Source organism: Crocodylus siamensis, chromosome 6 (genome assembly GCF_052110815.1).
Source record: "Crocodylus siamensis isolate JL-2025a chromosome 6, ASM5211081v1, whole genome shotgun sequence".
NCBI lineage: Eukaryota > Metazoa > Chordata > Crocodylia > Crocodylidae > Crocodylus > Crocodylus siamensis.
The window spans coordinates 37,837,663-37,857,658 of record NC_143400.1 but is presented as its reverse complement, the minus strand read 5'-3'; the positions used below and the strand labels follow the sequence as shown (position 1 = coordinate 37,857,658).

General features: G+C 47.2%; 2 protein-coding genes across 2 annotated transcripts; both read right to left on the bottom strand.

The window, feature by feature from the left end:
• Nucleotides 1–3,604: 3,604 nt before the first annotated feature.
• On the bottom strand, nucleotides 3,605–6,071 carry LOC149862351 (D(1) dopamine receptor-like). The gene has a single exon (XM_090051823.1). The coding sequence runs from the start codon at nucleotides 5,022–5,024 to the stop codon at nucleotides 3,666–3,668; it is 1,359 nt and encodes a 452-aa protein (XP_089907949.1). The 5' UTR covers nucleotides 5,025–6,071; the 3' UTR covers nucleotides 3,605–3,665.
• A 2,565-nt stretch (nucleotides 6,072–8,636) lies between these two features.
• Nucleotides 8,637–18,727, bottom strand: CHMP7 (charged multivesicular body protein 7). Its single transcript, XM_090052920.1, has 11 exons — nucleotides 18,693–18,727; nucleotides 18,372–18,629; nucleotides 17,118–17,292; nucleotides 15,583–15,768; nucleotides 14,496–14,629; nucleotides 14,056–14,104; nucleotides 13,619–13,738; nucleotides 13,410–13,508; nucleotides 12,209–12,269; nucleotides 11,506–11,667; nucleotides 8,637–10,506 (listed from the first exon to the last, which is right to left on the bottom strand). The coding sequence occupies exons 1-11, from the start codon at nucleotides 18,710–18,712 to the stop codon at nucleotides 10,442–10,444; spliced, it is 1,329 nt and encodes a 442-aa protein (XP_089909046.1). The 5' UTR covers nucleotides 18,713–18,727; the 3' UTR covers nucleotides 8,637–10,441.
• Between the last annotated feature and the right edge of the window lie 1,269 nt (nucleotides 18,728–19,996).

Sequence of the window (19,996 nt, the reverse complement as noted above, 5' to 3'; positions counted from 1 at the left end):
TCTCGACTTTCAAGGAGCTCTCTTCACTTAACAAACATTCAGGGGACTAAACAAGATAATCTGAGTGATGCCAGAAAGTGTGGCACAACTGCTATAAGCAGTGGCACAGTCAAGCTCGGAGCATTAGGAATCGCAGAACAAGGTCTGAAATCGGCATCCAATGCCCTTTGGAGAGAGAAGTCTTTGCTTTTAATTCCTTCTGAATTGTGGCTGAGTGGGTCTGTGTCCCTGTCTGCCACATGTACACACTTTCTGGGGATGCTACTCTAGGTTATTTAATTGTCTGGCCCCTGAATAAGAAAGTTTTAAACTAGTCTAACCATCAGGCTCTCTCTTACTCTCATAACAGAATCACTGCACTTCACTTGCGTACCATATTTTCTCTAGGCATAAGTTGAGCTTTAAGGGTCCCAGAAGTTTGGGGTTTTCTCCAAAGATATCGTTCCAATCTAAGAGAGAGCACATCCAGCAATTCCCATGTTAGCTAGCTCCAAGTTTCTTTTGCTTCATTTCATCCCATTGCTCTTAGTTTTCTCTCTGAACACTTTCCCTCTGCACCCAACAATTATAGCTCTGGATCCTTATACTGCAGAGAGACTGATGCTTTTCAAAGATTTAATCTTCACAGCCTTCCTGGAGGGTAACTCAGTCTTGCTACCCTCAATTTGTGATTGGGAACACAGCACAGAGAGGTGAAGGGACTTAAAGAGGGTCTTGCTGCAAGTCGGTATCAGGGATAGGAACAGAACCGGACTTTGGAGTCTCGACTCCCTGATTCTTTTGCTTTAACAAGTAGCCCCTACATATCCAAGAGCAAATAACAGACCACAGGACACTTCATTTTCTTCCTGTAATCCAGCCTCACCAGCCTATTGTTAAACTGCACAGCATGAAAGAGCTGCTAGGACAGACGGAAAGAACTCTCTGCTTGCTGTGAGACAGCGTTTCTGTCTCAGGGTCCCATTGCAGTTTACAAATAGGACTCACATGTCTCACCACTGAGTAGTGCATCCTAGCACATCACAAGTGCTTAGGGTGGAAATCATGGGGAATCTGTGTCCCAGTGAAACTGCAGGGGAAAACTGAGGCAGAAGGCAACGTACAACTTGGCTGAAATCATCCAAGAGCATCAGACTGAAACCACAAATGAGAAGGACTTTGCTTACCATTTTATCTTCGAGAGGTGTCCTCCCAAGACCCAAAAGGCTGAGCTGGGCAGCGAACAAGGACAGTACCAAATGGGAATAGGTTTGGCTCAGATACTTTGCTTCCTAAGAGCCAGAAGCCCAACACCATTCAGGTGAAACTACACAGAGGAAAGGCATACTTGCTGGGAATTGTGGCTTGTGGGAGCCAATGTACTGGACCCTGGAAGGAGGCTTGAATGCTTTCCTTGCAACACCTCCTTGCACTGTTGTGAGGTTCCCCAGGTATACTGAGGGTGGCCTCAGCAGATGATTGGAAGTGTTGCCTCAATCCTGCATCCTGGTATATCACATTCTTCTGTTCTTCTGCCTGTGTACCCCACCCATTCCCATCATTTTTTGCAGCAAAACCCAAAGAAAACCACCCTGCATAGAGAGGAATGAGGTGTATTTTTGCCAGACTAAGAAAAACCTTAGCACAACACAGAAATACGTGTGGTTTTGAAGTTGCTGTCCATATCCCAGCAGGGGCATCGGAAGTCTCTCTTGCACAAAGAGGCCAGTGTCCCAGTGACCATGAGTCCAGTTTATAGTTATTCTCTTGTCTATTCTACTGCAAAACCAAGGAAGGGATCAATCACTGGTGCATGTTGCCAGGCCACAAAACAAGCATTGCGATACAAGCTGGAGGAATGAACAGACACTGGAGGAAAGAACCAGCCTCCGGGAATGGGAGAAGGAACCTTTGCCACTGCCACCTCATCCCAGCATGCACGCAAGGGCTCAAGTAAAACACACACGGGCTAGTTGACAGGGGTATAGGTTGTGGCTGTGTTGGTATTTATACCCGAAAGCTTACTAAGAAGAATTTTTCCAACTATTTGAGTTGGTCTAATAATAGATCTCAGATTTACCCAAAGAACCTCGAAAGGCTATTTGAAACACCCTCTATTTCAATGCAGACAAACATTCTTTTTATCCCCCAGCTCTGCTCATGCACTCCTGTCTGGTCAGCTCCAGGTCAAAAGGGCCGAGTCCTCTTTTGTCTGGTGTGTTGCAGGTTTACCCAACCTTTGTCAGAGGTAATGATGCTATCTGCTAAGCACCCTTTGCAGAACATTTCATGCATGCTCATAATTGTGCCTCACAACACTGCTGTGAGGTAGGTATTATTAGACTCATTACAGACAGAGAAACCAAGAGGGAGAGGTTAAATGATCTGCCTAGGTCAGCAGTAGAAACACAGTTCTGGCCCCTGTCCCACCCGCCTCTAACAGGCAGAGACCACTCCCCTGGAGTTCAGACTCCCATGGGCCATTAGGAAGTCCACTCTGAGAGGACCTTACTTACTCGTTATCACACATAACCCACTAAATACCCCAAGGACTCAACCAGGCTAGGACTCACTTTGGTCTGGGTCTTGCGCAAGGATGTAAGTGAATCACATATACTTTCTCCAAGAGGATACAGCCTTGAAAGCCTAACTCCTGCTTTAACCACTCTCCCACCGCCGCCCTGCCGCTATTCTGAGCTGGTTATGAGCAACAGTCAGTCCTATCCATGCTTTCACAGAGAAATTGTAATAACGACCCCAGGAGCACAGTGTGCTCCTCCTCTCCCACGCCCACTGTGCTGTGACTTGACTGTAATTGGGCTGTATTTAATAATTACTGTTACACTATAATTATCACCTTCTGATTTTTCTCTTTGTTAAGGTTTATTGGGGAGAAAGACGACAAGGCGTTTTGGCAGTGCCAAGGAGCTGCAGATGCCTTGGATTCAGGGTGGCATGGACATGCAATGTTTTCTGCTGCAAATGTTTAAATAAGTACCTATCAAAACACACTGCTAAAATAACCCTTGTCACCTTTTTGCAGTGAAAGGCAAGGGGCTGCTCCCGTGGCATTTCCACCATGACACTGGAGCTACTAGACTCAAGTTTGAATATGCAAAGATGATGCTAATTAAAAAGTACAGGTGAGTGAAAAGAGAGAGAGAATGTTTAAAAGCAATTGTTATTGAAATGAGACAGCGACTGAGACAGTGAGGAGAGTACTCAGGGAGGAAGGAAGTTTGGAGAGACCATGGGTGAAAGAGGAGGAGAAAAAACTAAGAAAGGGAGCAAGACACAGTAGTATGACTGAGAATAGGGCTGAGCAATAAAGCCACCACATTCAGCCTCTTCCCCATAAAATTGGGGCCTAGTTCTCTACTGTACTTTCAGAATATGAAAGTGAATCAAAGGCCACCTGAAGCTTTCACTGAGTGCCAGCCTGGGCTGGGTTTGAACCCCCAATGGTACAGGGGAAAGCACCATACCCCACTTCAGATCCCCTGAGCTTTCTGATCCTCTGGCAAGTCATTTTGGTTATGCCAGAAAGACAGGAAAGATGACCCCATGCAACCCCCACTCCCCATAACTGCTCTGTGCATTGTCACATTCCCCAGAAACTGATTGATTGCAGCAGGGTATCGTCTGCTGTGTCTGTCCTCCCCATGCTCCCTGCCCCCAGTCCCCTTTCAACCCATGACACTGGGGGTGAATGGCGTGATCTTCTCCAGTGATACAGCCACCTCACACTCCACGTGGACCACAGGTAAGACAGGACTGGGATGGTTGTTGTGGGAGGTCTGGGAAATTTGAGACACCTTGTCGAAAGTCACCTCATGGTCTTCTGCCTGCATGGCAGCATGGGGGAGGATGTGCGGATAGCTGAGGGTCACCACCTCTTTCTGGTAGGTGGTGTCATGGTGGTAGGAGACCAGCTCATTGCTGAAGTTCACCGTCTCCACTGCGTTGCTGGGGCAGAGGTGACTGCAGCCTAGGATGGTGGCAAAGGCTCTCCTGAAGTCAGCATTGAAAGCATAGATGATGGGGTTGAGGGAGGAATTGGCCCAGCCAAACCAGATGAAGATGTTGAAGACTGTCTCACTAACACAAGGCAGCTCACCAGGTTCATGCTGACTGAAGTTGCAGAAAGGCACCATGCAGTTCAGCACAAAGAAGGGCAGCCAGCAGAAGACAAAGACACCCATAATGATGAAGAGGGTCTTGAGGACTTTGGTCTCCTTTCTGAAAGAGTTCTTCAAGGAGGCCTCATGCGAACAGTCACTGCTGTGGCAATTCTGGGCATGCTCCACTGCCCTCTCTAGGGAGGAGATGCGGCGAATCTGGTGCTGGGCAATGCGGAAGATCCGTGTGTATGTCACAATCATGATGGCAACCGGGATGTAGAAGCTGATGAGGGAGGAAGAGATGGCATAGGTCCGGCTGAGGCTGGAGTCGCAGTTCTCCTCCTGGCTGATGTTGAAGCTCAGCTCTTGGGGTGGGAGGAGCTCGCTGGCTTTGTGCCACTGCAGCTGCACAGGGATGAAGGAGATCAAGATGGAGAGCAGCCATGCCACCCCGATCATGACAAAAGCCACACGCCAAGTCATCTTCCTTTCATAGCGGAAGGGACTGGAGATGGCCCAGTAGCGGTCCACACTGATGACACACAGGTTGAGGATGGAAGCAGTGGAGCACATGATGTCAAAGGCCACCCAGATGTCACAGAAGCCCCCAAAGGGCCAAAAGCCAGCCACCTCGGTAACGGCCTTCCAGGGCATCACTAGCACAGCCACGAAGAGGTCGGAGACAGCCAGAGAGATGACAAAGAAGTTGGTGACCTTGGAACGCAGGTGTCTGAACTTGACCACGGCTGCGCACACCAGGGTGTTGCCCAAGAGGGTGGACAGGATAAGGAGGAAGAGGAGGACGCCTGTCACCACCCGAAGGGACAGCTCTGAGTTGGCTTCCTCCACCCAGCTCTCCCTGCTGAGGGTGTCATTGATTGTCGCCAGCCTGTCTCCCTCTCCGGAGAAGTAAAGCCCATCCATGAGTTCCCTTTGTGTCCTTGCTGTCCTCAGGGATCTCACCAGCACTAAGTCCCCATCAGCACAAAGCTATGTCTTTGTCACTCCTCTGCTAGCATCCCAGTGTCGCAGTTAGTGATTCTCCCGGCTCTCAAACTCCTGCAGCTCCGCCAGATCTCCTGGTCCCAGGAAGTGCTCCAACCTTTTGCTCCTTTCCAAAGCTCCTGCAGACAGCCTGGCATTCTCCCCAGCTCTCGGCTACCTTTCTCCAAAGCGTGCGCACACACTTTTCTTTCTTTTACAGCCTGCTGCTCACAAAGAGCCCGTGCTCACCTCCTGCACTTGTGCAGGGTGGGTGGGCTCTGCTTCCAGCTTCCCTCCCCCCTCCTCTTTCAGCAGCTCATCAGCTCTTGCTGATCTATTTGCTGGCTGTACAATCTCAGTCAGTCCCTTTTGTACTGGCCAGGCTGGGACTTGCTGCCAGATGTGAGGAGGAACTGGGCTTGCTCGCTGCTGTTGCTGATGGACGCTCTCTGCTTCTCAGCTCACACACCAGACTGTTTTCCTGTCTCTGCTCTTCCCTCTCTTGCTAACTTCCACTGGATTTCCCTCAGGTGAGATCTCTTCCCATCTCTTCTCATCTCACACCAGGTCCCTATTTGCCAGTTCCTGCCCAGTTTGTTTTTAGATGGGGTTGGAGGATCTTCCACTGAAACTGGGGAAGGTATAGGTTGTAGGGAAGGTCAGGAAACAGGCAAGAGGTTTTGGGGCTGAGGTGATGAGCAATCAGACCGGTCTTGTATTAAACAGATCAGCAGTCAGGGTGGGAAACCAGGTTATGTTAATGCTCATAGTGGCAGACAGCACGAGCAGATTATAGCAGCAGTGGATATGACACTGGAGAACCAGGTTTCCCCCCCCCACTCTGCCACTGCCTAACTGCATGGTTTTAGGCAGGACATTCTCCCCTCTGTGCCTCATATTTCCTTGTCACCCCAACATAGATATACTAGATAATGTTGTTTACTTTCTGTTGTAAGAGATGTTCAAGTCTGTAGATGAACCACTGTATAAAGAGACCTCCAGGTATTAGAGTTTAATCTGCTCGTGGTCCTTTTCCTCCTAACAGCGCCTATCAGAGCGAGCAGTTATGCAGTGTTCTCTTTTAAGATTCGAAGGGAGTAGCTCTTATCTAAGAAAACCCCAAATGTTGAATGCAGCTTGAGTGTGAGTAGTTCGATAGCAGGACTAAGTTTGTTCACTTTTAACAGAAAAAAACAAACAAGTTTCTCCGTGAACACCAGGTATGAATGCATTCCTTTTTTAAAGCCTGTTGAAGGGGTGTCTTAAGCCCTCTACAGCCTACTCCGGCAGAGTGATGGACTGAAAGCAAAAGCTCTTCCTACATTAGCATTCAACCCAAGTGCCTTTAGAGCACAGTCCCTTTCCCAGGCTGATAGGGACCTCTAGGACAGGGCTGACTAGCCAGGAGTCACTGCAAGGAAGTCTGTTCCCTGATCCTCCAAATCAGGGGCAGACAACCCCCCAGCATGTGTGCCAGTGTGGCACGTGAAGGCATTTTGCTTGGTGCACATGCCTCCAAGCAGATGGCAGAGAAGTGGCTAAAGCTGCACTAGCACAACAAGGATCGGGCCTCTCACAGCTCCCCTGCCACGTGCCCTGGCGTTCCAACATCTTCTAAGTCCAGGTCGTGGGTGTTTTTGGTATTCTGCCCAGAAACATTGCTGACACTTATTGCAAGACATTCAACAGTGACTTACCACTTCCCATCCCCTTTATGGAGTGCATCTGGGGAAAGCTAGAGTGATCTCACCTTATCATCTCATCTACAGCATGGCAGGGTAAGTGGCTCGACAGCCTTGCTCTATATTTACATCTCGTCTCTTAAGGGAGGAGAGTTTCCCATCACCACCAGGGCTAGAAATGGAGGGGTTTTATGGCAATGCAGAATAGTATTAGTAGTGGAACTGCCTCCCATTGACTCCCACTGTGACCCCAACAAGCCCCAACCCCAGCTACTCTCCTCCCATCCTCCTTTGCATTAGGCAAGCCATGCTGCTGCATTAGGAATCAGGACTCGCTCTAAGTTGCAGCTACATGTTAAAAATTAACAGGCTATATCCACCACTATTGAAACTCCATTGCCTTAAGTAGTTACAGGAGGGATCCCTTTGCCCAGGAGGCTGGAGATTTCAGTGCATGAGAAGGTGAGAGAAAGAGAGAGAACAGGGCCAAGAAAATCATTACTCCATTAAAACAAAGTGCCACCCCCCTGGCACCTACATCCCTTTACAAGCCTTTTGCATCTGGTTCCCAAGCCAGCTCACTAGCTGCACATCTGCTACTAGTCCAAGCAGCCAGCTGTATGGCTTTTGCTGTCCAGATTTAGTGAGTTAAACATAGATGCAGCCCATCCAAAAAAGGGCCTTGGCAAACTGCAGCCTTGTGCCATGCACCAGTGTTATTGTGATAGGGCATTCCCCACTGTGCTCCCTTGGCCCTGTCTAGATTGCTAGGTCTTTTAACAAATAAGGCACCCAGGAAAATATGGCAGTCTCAGCACAGAGTTCTGTCTGGGAACTGAATCTCACCCTGCCGTCAGCCACGATACTCACAATACAGTTGGAGCCCACAAGATAATCTAGCCAAGTTTTTGCATGGGAAGCATTTGAGTAAAATCTAGAGCAGGCCATGCAGATTTATTAGTAGAGAGCACTCTTGCGTTTCACAGTCATCCGGATCCCATGCATTGCCATGGAACTAGGGAAACAGCCTTTCCACCAAGATGCAGGACCAAGGATCTGCACTGCAGTCACCTTAAGTCACTGTGCATTTCATGAGTGAAGCAGCTGACCTTTCAGTAGAGAATCAAATGGGTACTGTGTATATATTTTGCAAAGCACTTCTGTGGGAAGATTTCATTTTGATGGCAACGCATTAGCACTTGTTCTTGTATTTTCTCTCCCTCATATTTCAGCAATATGCCATCCATGTATTACCCCTTCCACCATTTCCCTCTTTTTCTTTCATAGTTACAGCTTGATGTTTTTTTTCCACTTAGCCTGCTTGATTTCATTCCCACTTGGAGTCAAAGCATGAAAATTGCAATCCACTTGAAGTAAGACAGCAGCTGCCTGGGTTTTAACTCTTATGTGCCAGTGCCAGTCCTCCTAGAACAGTTGTTGTTGCAAAATATTTATATGTACATGCAGTAGAAGCACCCCATTTGTGGGTGTGTGCATGGCTGCACCCTCCCCATTTTTTCTTGCTCTCTCTCATCACTTTGAACCTTGCCTCTCAGAGAAATAGAACAAGTGGAACTGGACATCAGCATGACGCCCAGAAGCAATGGTCATTTGTCAGGCAGCCTCTTCTAAGCAACAGGTTGTAGAGACAATGCAGAGCACAGCTGCTTTTCTGAGAAGCAGCCAGGCTTCAGGTAAATAGAGCTGGCTGGTGCATTGATTATTCATGGCTTGGTTTTTAAGATCAAAGCTGAAGGACCTGCCTATTTGTATTTAATAGACAACGTTTCCAGAAACAGCAGCACAGCTGGAGCTGCATTAATACCAAGATAATCAATGGAATATGCAGAGAAAAAAGCACAATACACTCTTGATTTTTCCTCCCTTTATTACATGACAGGTAGAAAAAACAACAGCAATCTTTTTTCCCGTTTTTGTACAGAAAGGAAAGGAACACACCGATGGTATTTACTGTGATTCCAATTCTGTTTTTAGCTCACGTGAACTGCTTACCTGCTGCACCTTGCCCCTCTGAGGAGCTTGCACTCAGGAATAGTAGTGGTGTTGGTGAGGGGATGGGGTAGAGGAGCCGACTGTTCGGATGCAGCGCATTGAAGTTACTTCCCTGGCAGTTCTCTCTCTCATCTCCAGAAGCTGGGCTAGGTCTAGAGCTCCTTTTCCCCTGCTTCCATTATTATTCCATGACTCATTACTGCTAGTTCAAGCAACCTGTCCTTTGTGTGCCCTGGGAAGTGGGCAGCTACTGGTAGCAGAGGCAGGCATGAAACTAGTACAAAAAAATAATACATTCTACCTCAAAGGAGGGACAGAAGCAGGACACCAATTACAAACAAACACCTACTCAGTGAAACCCCATAGACTTCCTCAGGCTCACATGTGTTTGGTCCCAACCCCACTATGGCTGTCCCATCAGGAGCCAGGATACACAGAGCACAGGTGGAAACATCTGCCTCTCCCAAAAGAGGTCACCCAGTCCCACTGGAAGCAACTGAAGCATGATTAGTCAGGTTTACCCTCTTTTGTGTACGTGATAAGCATAGTAAAAGTGACCTGCAAACGGGGACAAAAAGATTGCACTTTGTTCTGATGAATAAAGGTGCTGCTTGGGTTGTGTACATTAAAAATGCAGTTCTCCTCTAGCTCAACTCGTAGCGTTATGCCTCAAGACTGAGAACTGAAGGGAAGGAGTTGCATTGTTTGAAGGATTCAAGAGCCCCCATACACTTTGGAGAAAACTACTATACCCCCCAAGTACTCCCTGGTAGTGCAAAAACCCCCCCTCTTATTTAATCCCCCTCTGACTCCTAAAAATCTGCAACGAACAGGGAAGGTAAAACTTAAATTACCTGCTGTTTTCACAGGTTTAAAAAAAAAAAAACCAACCCCAAAACACAAACTAAGTAGTTTATTTTTTTTAAATAAGCTTTGCAGGCCTCTCTCATCACAGCATAAAAAGCAACACCTTAATTTTTAAGCCCTTTGCAGGTCTCTTTTTAAGGCCTTGTTATTACAGAAAGAGGAACAAGTGTCATTTTGTGCTGGCAACTGCTGCCCCCTTGTGGCAACGAGAACAAAGTTTCCTACAGTTAAAGAGTCACATGTCTAGTTGTCCACAACCGTGCAAATACAAATAGGAAAAGATAGGTAGCACTATTGACAGGTGTGCAAGCTTATTGCAGACACTCGACTGTTAAGGACAGTATATATGTAATGTGCCAAATGTTTTACACAACCACACAACTAGCCAGACGTTGAGCAACTGCGATACTGCTGCTTTTCAGGTTCTCCTCAACATCAGCTGTAACAAAATCAAGCAGTTATGAAGTAGAGCTCTCATCTTCATTGGACATAACAGCGAGGGCTGTAATTCCAGCAGGGAAGACAGCTCACCAGGAAAATAATGAACACCGAAGGCGACTTGGGATAAACAGTCAAACTGTAGATATTGGCACTAAGATGACAGCAACACCAGCTGGTATCAGTTCCAGAGAGGGTGGATGGTCATGGCAGTAGATCATGTCACTTAGCAAGTGATATCCCATAAAAAGAGAAGGGTGTTAGCCCACCGTCCAAAGTAACTCTTTAAAATTATGGTCACTATTTAAGCAATCTTAAGACTATTCTCAAATCACAGCAGCAGGTGCTGTTGTATCTTCAGAGATCCAGTGCCACCACTCTTTTGGGTTCAGAGGAAGTAGATTCAGTCTTTTGTGCCACACCTACAAAGGAAGATGCAAAGAAGAAAGAAAGACGACAAGTGAATGCTTAGCAGCAGGATGGGTTAGAGACCAGCTAAACCTAAAGACAACAGAGACGAGAAAAAATTATGTACTTATACAGAACTGAGGAATGGTCTCAGTTTCAAAAGCGTTAAACAGGAGGCCAGAGTGATATTTCTAAACATGTAATGTTCAAGTTTCAGTCCAGAAAAGGTAATTACTAACTATACAATGGACAGGCCATTCTATAATCTGTCTTCAACAAAAGAATATCTGAAGCACCTGAAATTTACTCCTACTTGAGACAAAAGGAACTAGGCATCTGATCCAGTACAGGTTTTTTGTGGGTTATTAACTTTAAGGCCCACTGAGCCTGTGCCTACAAGATGGGAGGCAGGAAGCAATGAAGGCCCTATAAGAAAAGATACGGGATGTAGCTTATTCAAGAATTTCACTGAGAAGTCAGTATTTTAGGTACTGAGTCATCCTGGCCCTCTCGAGAGCTTTTGGTTAGATAAAAACCACTGAATACACACGAGGTAACCTCATGCAGCTTTCTGGGCGCTTTATTTTTAAAAGGAATTATGCACAACACACCTTGTTGCAGCATACTTTCCTATCCCACAGTATGAAGGCTGAAGAGAGGAGCACATTCCCTTGCTCTATGGCATTTCCATATTCTCAGCCATAAATTCAGCAGTCACTGTCCACAGAGTAGGTACAACAGTGACCTCATGAGACCAAGCTCTCCTCTCCACCCTACACTGCTCACTCTGCTGTGCCTCAACTTTTAAGCCTGACCTATACAGATACGAAACATGAAGAAGGCTCCTGGACCCACAGCACATTTGTCTTCTATGCCCAGACTGCCAGAGGTCACCAGTTTCCAACACAGTAATGCTAGACACTACCATACAGGTTGTGAATGCAGACCCTTGGTTGTGTCTGTTCCCAACAGCACACACACAAGTAAGACTGTTTGCTGGCATCTATGCATACCTTTGTCTGAAAAAGAGAGTTTCTCCAACTCAGCTTCAAGATCTGCATCAGAAATGGTGGTAAGCAGAGGCTTCTGGGGCATGGGAGGCAGATCCAGAGTCTCTTTCGTCGAGTCCACAAGAAGACTATCTAGCTCCTTCTCAAGTTCCTCAGTGTCAGCCTCTGCCGGTCAAAGAAAACAAACCGTCAATCCCTTGGGGTGGCAGAACTCTACATCTTTAAGCACCTGGAGGTACAGCCAGACTTCAGGCTAAGGAAGAGTCACTGCAGAAGCCTGTATGTTAGGGAAGGTGGAGGTGCCAAGGGGATGGGGAAAGTGTTCCAGAAAAGATAAATAAATGACACAGTGGAAGTGCTATGAAACAAACAAGAAGAGAGGGGCCTCCCCAGTTAGAACTAATGATACCATCCTAATCAAGTGTTCACAACACAACTTCTGAGGGTCACTGGCACTTTCACACATGCATGTGTTTAAGGGAGTCCATGTTCCATTTGCAAGTGGCTCAGCAGATCAGTAGAAGTTAGCAGAGACATACAGAATGACCCTGTTAAATCTTTCTCCCTCCATAACAAATGACCAGTTCCTTCCTCCGAACTGCTGAGAACAACTGCCTACACTCTGAGGAAGGAGAGCCAGCAGCACGGTCATTTGTGGGTGGTGGTAGGCAAAAGGATGAGAAGCCTGTGCAAGGCGTGTACTCACCCAGACCATTGATTCCCACCCCTGCCAAAGTCTGGGCAACTTCATCCTGGGTATCACAAAGCTGCAAAGAGAAGGAACAGTGTGCAGCCTTGAAATACAATGCTCAAAGCTGATCTTGATGAAGTTAAATAGAAGACTACAAAAGGGACTTTATAGATAGCATCTATCAGCACTGAAAGACCTAAAGGGCTAATGTCACAGATAAGTTGCAAAACATTAACAAGCTGAGAGATTAATGTGAGAATCGATTTAATAGAAGATCAAGGATGCAACTGATGGGCAGAATGCAAATTATACTAATTTTATATTAGAATTACAGCAAATGTATTAAGGCCTAAGCTTCTTACAAACCATCCAAATAAACATTAACTAAAATACGAATACTGATCACTGTGTGTTTGCTCCCAACGTTTTAAAAGGCTGGTGCAAATCACAGTTTTAGAATCTGGGACAAGAATTTGTGGAAGTGAAAATATAGCCTGACATGAATGGCTGTTCCTGCAGGAGCAGAGGGACTATTTTCTTGATTTCAGTTCACTCAACTAGGTCAGTTTAGTTGCTACATTTTTCAGAAATAAGAGATGGATAAGGAGATTGTCAAAACAGAAAAAACAACCTTCCCTCTTCCAATCCATGAATAAAGCAATAAGCTGAGATTCTCACTTGATTTAAGATGTGAACACAGGAGCCACAAAGAAATCCTAAAGTTTAGCCTAAAAAAAATCCCTCACACCTTATTTTTATGAATCTAGCACACTTAAGATGATTTAAATAAAATAAGTTTTTGTTAGAATGCAATGAAATGCACAAGTTTCCATCCCAATCTTGACAGGAGTCATAAATTAGTAGGTGGTATTCTCCATAACATGAAGATATGCCAAATTTAGGCAAAAACTTGCTCTATAAATGTGCTTTAACGGCTACCAAATCAGTGCGACAGAGCTTTCCTTTAAGGAAGTAAACACAAATGTAAAAATTACAACCAAGGTTTCCTGATTAAAATCAAGAGTAAAATGGTGATTTATATCACTTTCATTAAAAAAAAAAAAAAAATTGAGCCACCCTAGAAACAGGAGGCACGTACAGACATAATTGTCAGGCGCCTCAAGCAAAGATTTGGAAAACATGTCTAACACAGGCACCAGCATTTTCTCGCTCAGTCACAAGCTACTATTCAAGCACCTCATTTCAGTTACTTTACCTCCTGAATCTGATCCACCAGGTTCTCTGCCTTCTCCACAGTGACATCCTTCATGGACAGTTTCAGAGCTCCTACTCCAGCCTGGTAGGCATTAAACACCTAAATGGGGGGTAGGGGGAGAGAGAAGATATTTCACTTTCATGGGGACACATCTCTTGAGCCAAGAAAGGACTACTGGCTGCTCCACCATACCACACTGTGTACATTACCATCTGATCTGTCTGTGAAGCATATATACGATCCAGTATACCCTGCACTGTATCCAGCTTAGAATGGAGCTCTTCAATCCGTCTCTCTGTCCTTCGCTTTGATTTTAAACATCTAAGTGCCTAGAAGAAAAAGATGCAGAAACAGATCAGAAACCACGCAGCAGTCAAATAAATCCCTTCTCTAAACAACTATCCCAAGCACAGGAAGGAAGACATCACAGTTGGCTTTAGGCTGCATCTTCCATCACTCGTGTACATCTCACTCCCAATGAGTATGCTCACAAAGAGGGCATCTCATATGAATCAAGCCCCCCTGCCTCAGCAAACCTGGCAGATCACAGAATGGCTTGAATGCAACACTGAACTTTGGACGCTGCTCACATCACAGTTCCAAGACCACATCTCCTAAACAGCAAGAATCAAGCAGCACCACTTACCAGCTGTTTTTTCCCAGCTCGACAAGCACTTCGGGCCTCTTCTTTACACCTGGAAGTCCAGAAAAGGAGAAATTAAATCAAATCACATGCAGGAGAGGGTTCACAAAACAGCTGGCTTCCCTTCCATTCTTCTGCCCTGAAGATGCCTGTGCTACCAGCTGCAACAGGCTCAAACCCAATGCACTCTATAAACAATGTAAGCACTATCCAAGACACCTTGTACGAAATGACAAAAAGCTGGGGTGCATCCAAGGACAGAAAAATGCACATGGCTGAATAGAGGGACAAAAGGTAAAAACAAGGAACTCTGATAGGCAAATCAGAGAAATCCCTTGACTTTAGATAGTAACACGAACAAGGTGATCTAGGACATCACATGTGAGCAAGAAGCTGCAGTTCACAAGCAGCGTTTCCTTAGAGCCAAATAATACACTCATTACCTCTCTGCTTCCTGACAGAGGGACTCCACCTTCCGTGACAGCAGCTGCTCACTCTGCATCAGCTGGTACACCCCGATGTCCACGTCATTAACTGGGGACACTTTGGTGTGAAGACCCCGGGCAAATTTTACAATCTAGAAAGAGGAACAAGCTGTTGGAGTTGCTGTCCTGCTGAAGTTGTGATCCACCAAGCAGGAATCTGTAATGTGACAGCTACATTGAGGAGACGAATTTCATCTTTACACGGCCTTTTTACAAGAGTCCTGCAGCCATTTTGCCACCACAATACTGAAAGGGACACTAATGACCCCAAGTCTGAAAAAGGACAAAGGCCAGCCGTGCTACAATCCCGTACAAAAATCACAAACTGAACAGGATTCAGCTGTACCCGTATGGAGCTGGGCTGCTCCTAAGGAAGCAAAAAGCTGCAGGAGTCGTGTTTGCAATTTCAGAAATGCTCTTTTCATTCAGCATTGATTGCTTTGGGTTTGCACGACTTTTTGAAATGCGAAGTTGCCAAATACTATTCAGACAATGACCCCGGCTGCTATTTAAAGAGCACGGGGCTAACAGAAATGCCACTGTTTAGATCAGAAGTGAAACTTAGGTTGTAATCACTTTGTCAGAGTTGCAGTAGTACTCCCCAAAGTTGTGGCCCTATTCCTATTTGAGAGTTGGATTCAGTTTCTCTAAATCCCTCCTGCATTTTCAACTGGATATGAAGTTCTCCCGATTCCTCTCCTAAACTGCTGTGCAATGTTGCTCCGAGTAGCTGAACTGTACCCATGTCTACAGATTGCCTACCAGGTTATGCAGTATAGAATTTTTGGGGGTGAACAGCACCGCATTAAACGACAAAGTTATCAACTTCTGAGAGGAATTAAGACCCTTCACTTCCCGAACACTCTGGAGTTTTATTCCTGAACCAAGAGGTTACACGCTGTTATAAGGGAACCTAGACAATTCCACAAGGTACAGCCACTGGAAGATGCTGACATTTAGCTATCAAAATAAGTACCCTGAAAGCCAAACAGGAAGCATGACAGGGATGGGATCACACCCCAAAACTGTCACTTTTACTCTGTACCTTCTCTCCATTCTGTTCCAAGACTGTGACCCTCTTTTCCTTCTGGAGCTGGAGCAGCAACAAATAGAAGGTCCTCTCGTCCGGACACATGCTGGCACAGAGCAAACGCAATTCTGAGAGGGCAACAACAGGGTGAGAAGAAAGTGTCGAGTTCTGATACAGGCGATACATTTCCTCTGCCTTCTCCTGGAGGAAAGCAACAAAACCAACTGTCACAGTTTACACAGGGATCTCCTTCCTAGCCCTGCAATAGGTGACACATCCTTCCTTATGTGTGGGCCAAGAAAAACTGCATATGCCGGCAAATAATCATAACATTAGAGTGCAAGCCAGATATACATATGAGGAATATTTCACATGCCAAGTGACATAAAGCTCCTTTATTGCAACCTACAGCATTGGATGGTCCTGGGAGCACAGAAACAGCAGCCAGGTGCTGTAGAGGAGTATTGCCCAGAGAGACGAGTCACTTCACCTCTCACAGCCATTACACTTCACAAGGAGGAGGAAGGATTTTTGCTTGTCAGATCTCATATCAACTCGTATACAATGTCTCTCCTGGTCCATATCAAATTATTCCCGTCTTCCACATGCACACGCAGCTCTTTACAGACGTTTCTAATTTTCTTGGTATCGCAGCTCTGGTTTAAAACATTGAGGAGGTGGCAATTTTTGTTGTTTAGAAACTAGGACTCTTTTTATGGTGCATATAAAAAGATTACTGTGCAATATATGCAGAAACTAGGAATGTTTCTGAAAATATTAGTGTTTGGAGACAGACTACGGAGGTTTGTAGAGTTTTGAAGAGGGAAATGTTTATGCTGTTTGAAAAATAACTTTGTTAATGGAAGTTTGAAGAGGTAAACATTTATACCACTAATTGCATACAGAATGACCATTTCTTCCTCAGTTTCTGAGGAACTAGGGTTGCAAGTTTCCTCATTTCCTTTACCAAATCATGTGAGTGAACCACTCTGCTGACCTTTCTATGCTCCTGTAAATGTGTTCAACTTGGCCACAACTCAAACACCTTTTTTTTTTTTAAAGCTGCAAAACAAATGAATCAGCTGTGTTATCTGTGATGGGATGAGGAAGAAGTGTCTTGTTTAAAATGAAAGGGCACAAACATGAAATCCAATCACCTCAGAAGGTAGAAAGTACTATTATGTATTCCAGCTACCCCCAACATCATCAGTGTTTATGGTTTTAAGTGACCTCTTTTTTAAGTCTGCCCCCCCCACCTCCAGTCCAAAAGAACCATAAAAATTGTACTTAACTTTTAGGTTGGGTCAACCTTAGCAAAACTACGAAGTCAGAAATCCTCTTTCAACTCAAACTGTTTCATTAGCTTAAGAATGTATGAACATATCCTGCATCCACAGGACTTTTCAGGTTTCAAAGTATAATTCAAGCATTCAAAGTATAACTGAAGGTGTCATACTAAACTCATATCCTTCTCTAACAATGGGTGAAAATTGAGCTCAACTCCCACTCCCTTCACAAACCTTCTTGTCCTATTATCAGGGCAAACTCACTTGAAGTAGCTCCACAAAAATCAGGATCTCCTCTTCCTCCGGCACTTTGCTGTCACCTAGCACACTTGACAGGGTCCACTTCAGAGGCTTCAAAATGAAGACTCCCACACCCCAGGAGATCCAGCTGCTGTCTACACTGGCTATGAAGTCCGACTCTCTCTGCAGTTTGCCACGTCTGCAAAGACAGACAGCGCACACATTACTGAACTGAACGCAGCTAGCCTGCGCCCTGGGCAGGCATCAGGTCACACAAGTCTGTGGAGAAGCATCTTGGGCAGCCCTGTGCAGAACATGCTGCTTTGCTCAGTTCAGCCCCACTTCCCCAGGATTGTTGAACGCTGACTGGGGCACCCATGTGATGCTCCGCTTCCTATGTATCAGTTTGCATATGCAAGAACTTCCTTTAACCACAAATATCATGCTGATCTTCTGAGATTACAGGAATTCCCCGTCTTCCTTTCTTTTGCAATGCCAAAGAAACTACACAAATAAAACCAGAGGTTAGCTGCCTGCAGCTTTTGTAGCTGGCAAGCGTGCACAGAAGTCTGTCAGATGCACAAAGGAAGTAAAATGGAGAAGCTAAAAATCACCATTTTCCTTCGGCTTGTCCCAACAGTCGTCATTGTGTGTTATTTTAACACTAGCAGGTGCAGCCCCCTGGGGTGCCTGGAGATCCGTTCAAGGGTGCCACGCCATTCAAGGTGTCATATTAAACTTGATCATAAACAATAAACAGACTGAACAATATAAACATGTCAAACAACACAACTGGGATGATTTCCAGTAGGGACCTGCGGCGTCACAGACACCCCCACCTGCCGGGGCCTTGCCGAGGGCCGCGGCAGCACAACTCTGCTCTTTTCCCCGCTCTCAACAAGGAGCGCGACAGCGGCATCTTCCAGAGGTTGCCTGGAGGGTACTAAGGTCAAGAGCCACTCCCCTAGGGGCACACGCCAGGCGATCCATCGGGGTGCGGGAAGAAACTATTAGAACTTCTATTTAGATGCATGTTTATATCAGTATAAACATACATATGTACGTTCATATCAATATTGGGGGTGCCTGCTCAAAAGTGTTTTACTGATAGGGGTGCGCGATCAAAGAAGTTTGGAGACCACTGCCCTAGGGGACGCGCCCTTTGCCCCCGCACCACCCTCCGCGGCCTGGGAGACCCGCGTACCCCGCCGGCACTGCTCAGGGCCCCCTGCGAGCCACGCACGCGCCCCCGGCCCGGCCCGGCCCGGCCCGCGGTACCTGAGCAGGTCGCGCAGCACGGTGGCCAGGCCGAGCGGGACGCTGCCGCGGCGCTCGAAGGCGAGGCGCAGCTCGCGCAGGCAGGTGCGGACCGAGCCGCGGCGGCGGCCGCGCGCCAGCACCAGCCCGGCCCAGGCGCTCATCTTGCTGTCCCACTCCGTGCTGTTCACCTCGCGGCTCTGCTTGAAGGCGGAGAACAGGAAGGCCACGCGCTCCTCGTCCGCCTCCCACTCGGCCGGCAGCTCCCCCGGCCCCGGCCCCGGCCCCACCGCCGCCGCTTTCCCCCCGGGGCCGGGGCCGGGGCCGGGGCCTGGCCCCGCCGCACCGCCCGCTGCGTTCATCGGCCCGGCCGGCCGGGTCCGCACCGCGCATGCGCCAGCGCGACCGGGCCTGCGCGGAGTCCCTATGACATCACCGCCGGCGGGCGTTACCTCAGTGCCGTGACGTCACCGCTGCCCTCACACCGGCTCGGAGCCGTAACCTCCCGCCGAGGTGCTGGGGCTTAAAGCCCTCTTGATGGAAATGGGAGGCCCCTCCCTAGCTTGCTCCTATGGCCGTGTGGCTGAGGGCAGGCGAGCCGCCAGCCTGCAGGTAGGATGCCCGCCAAAAGCCTTTGGACATATCTGCAGCCCCGGATGGGGTGGAGGATGTTTGTTGTTTTTAGGTCCACTTATGGTTCTGGACTGCCTCGTGGATTTGGACTTGATTTGGCTCGGGACACGAAAAATGTCTTTGAAAATAATTCACGTCAGGCCTAGAAAGCTCTGATTCAGAAGCCGTGGCCCTCGCCCCTGTGCTCAGTAGCTACCAATGCCCCTTTCCCCCAAGGATGTGTCCTGTCCCTTTGTGGGTCTGGCTAAACTCATCTGGGACACCTGGTGGCAATGAAGCCCTTGCTTAAATTAATTACGTGCTGGGTGAAAAAGAACTTCCCTGTGTCCGTTTAGGAGAGGAGGGCTGGAAGGGACCGCAGCAAGTCAGCTAGTCCAGCCTCCTGCCTGGCCAAGCCAAATTATCTGCTTGCATAGCGGCACGGACTCAAAGGCGTTACGGCAGAAGCAGAAGCTGCCCCTCTTTTGTTCCCTGCAAGCTTGCAGAGCCGAGGGGTTTTCCTTTCCCAGCTGGGAATTTCCAGGGAAACCGTGTGAGAGGAAATCCGAGCAAATCCTGGTCTCGCCTGTTGCTAAAACTGCGCAGGCAGCCCCGTTGCACAACCGTGAAGTGCAGCACCCTAATCTGTCACAGGTAAAGCAGGGGGACACTGATGGCTGGTTTGGGAAGTTGTTGCACCTCTGTAATTTCTCCAGCCTGTTTTGAAAGCACTTGTCAGCAATACCTCAGCATCCTACAGCCATCAGGTACCCTGCGTGCAAAGGGCTTCCAGGACCTATGTTTGCTTCCTTTGAAAAGTAACTGCCCTTAATAGTTTGTTTCACTGTAACCCCTGAGTGAGCAAGGCAGCTGTGGCTGCGTCTGCTCAGCAAGTGCTGTTTACAAGCGTGTGTGACACGACTGCTGTTTCCACTGAGTTTTCCCCACAGAGGCGGTCCTGTCCCATATTTGGGATCACCCACTCTCCTCTACTCACTTACCATCCCCTGTTTGTTCCTCTCCCTTCTGACTCA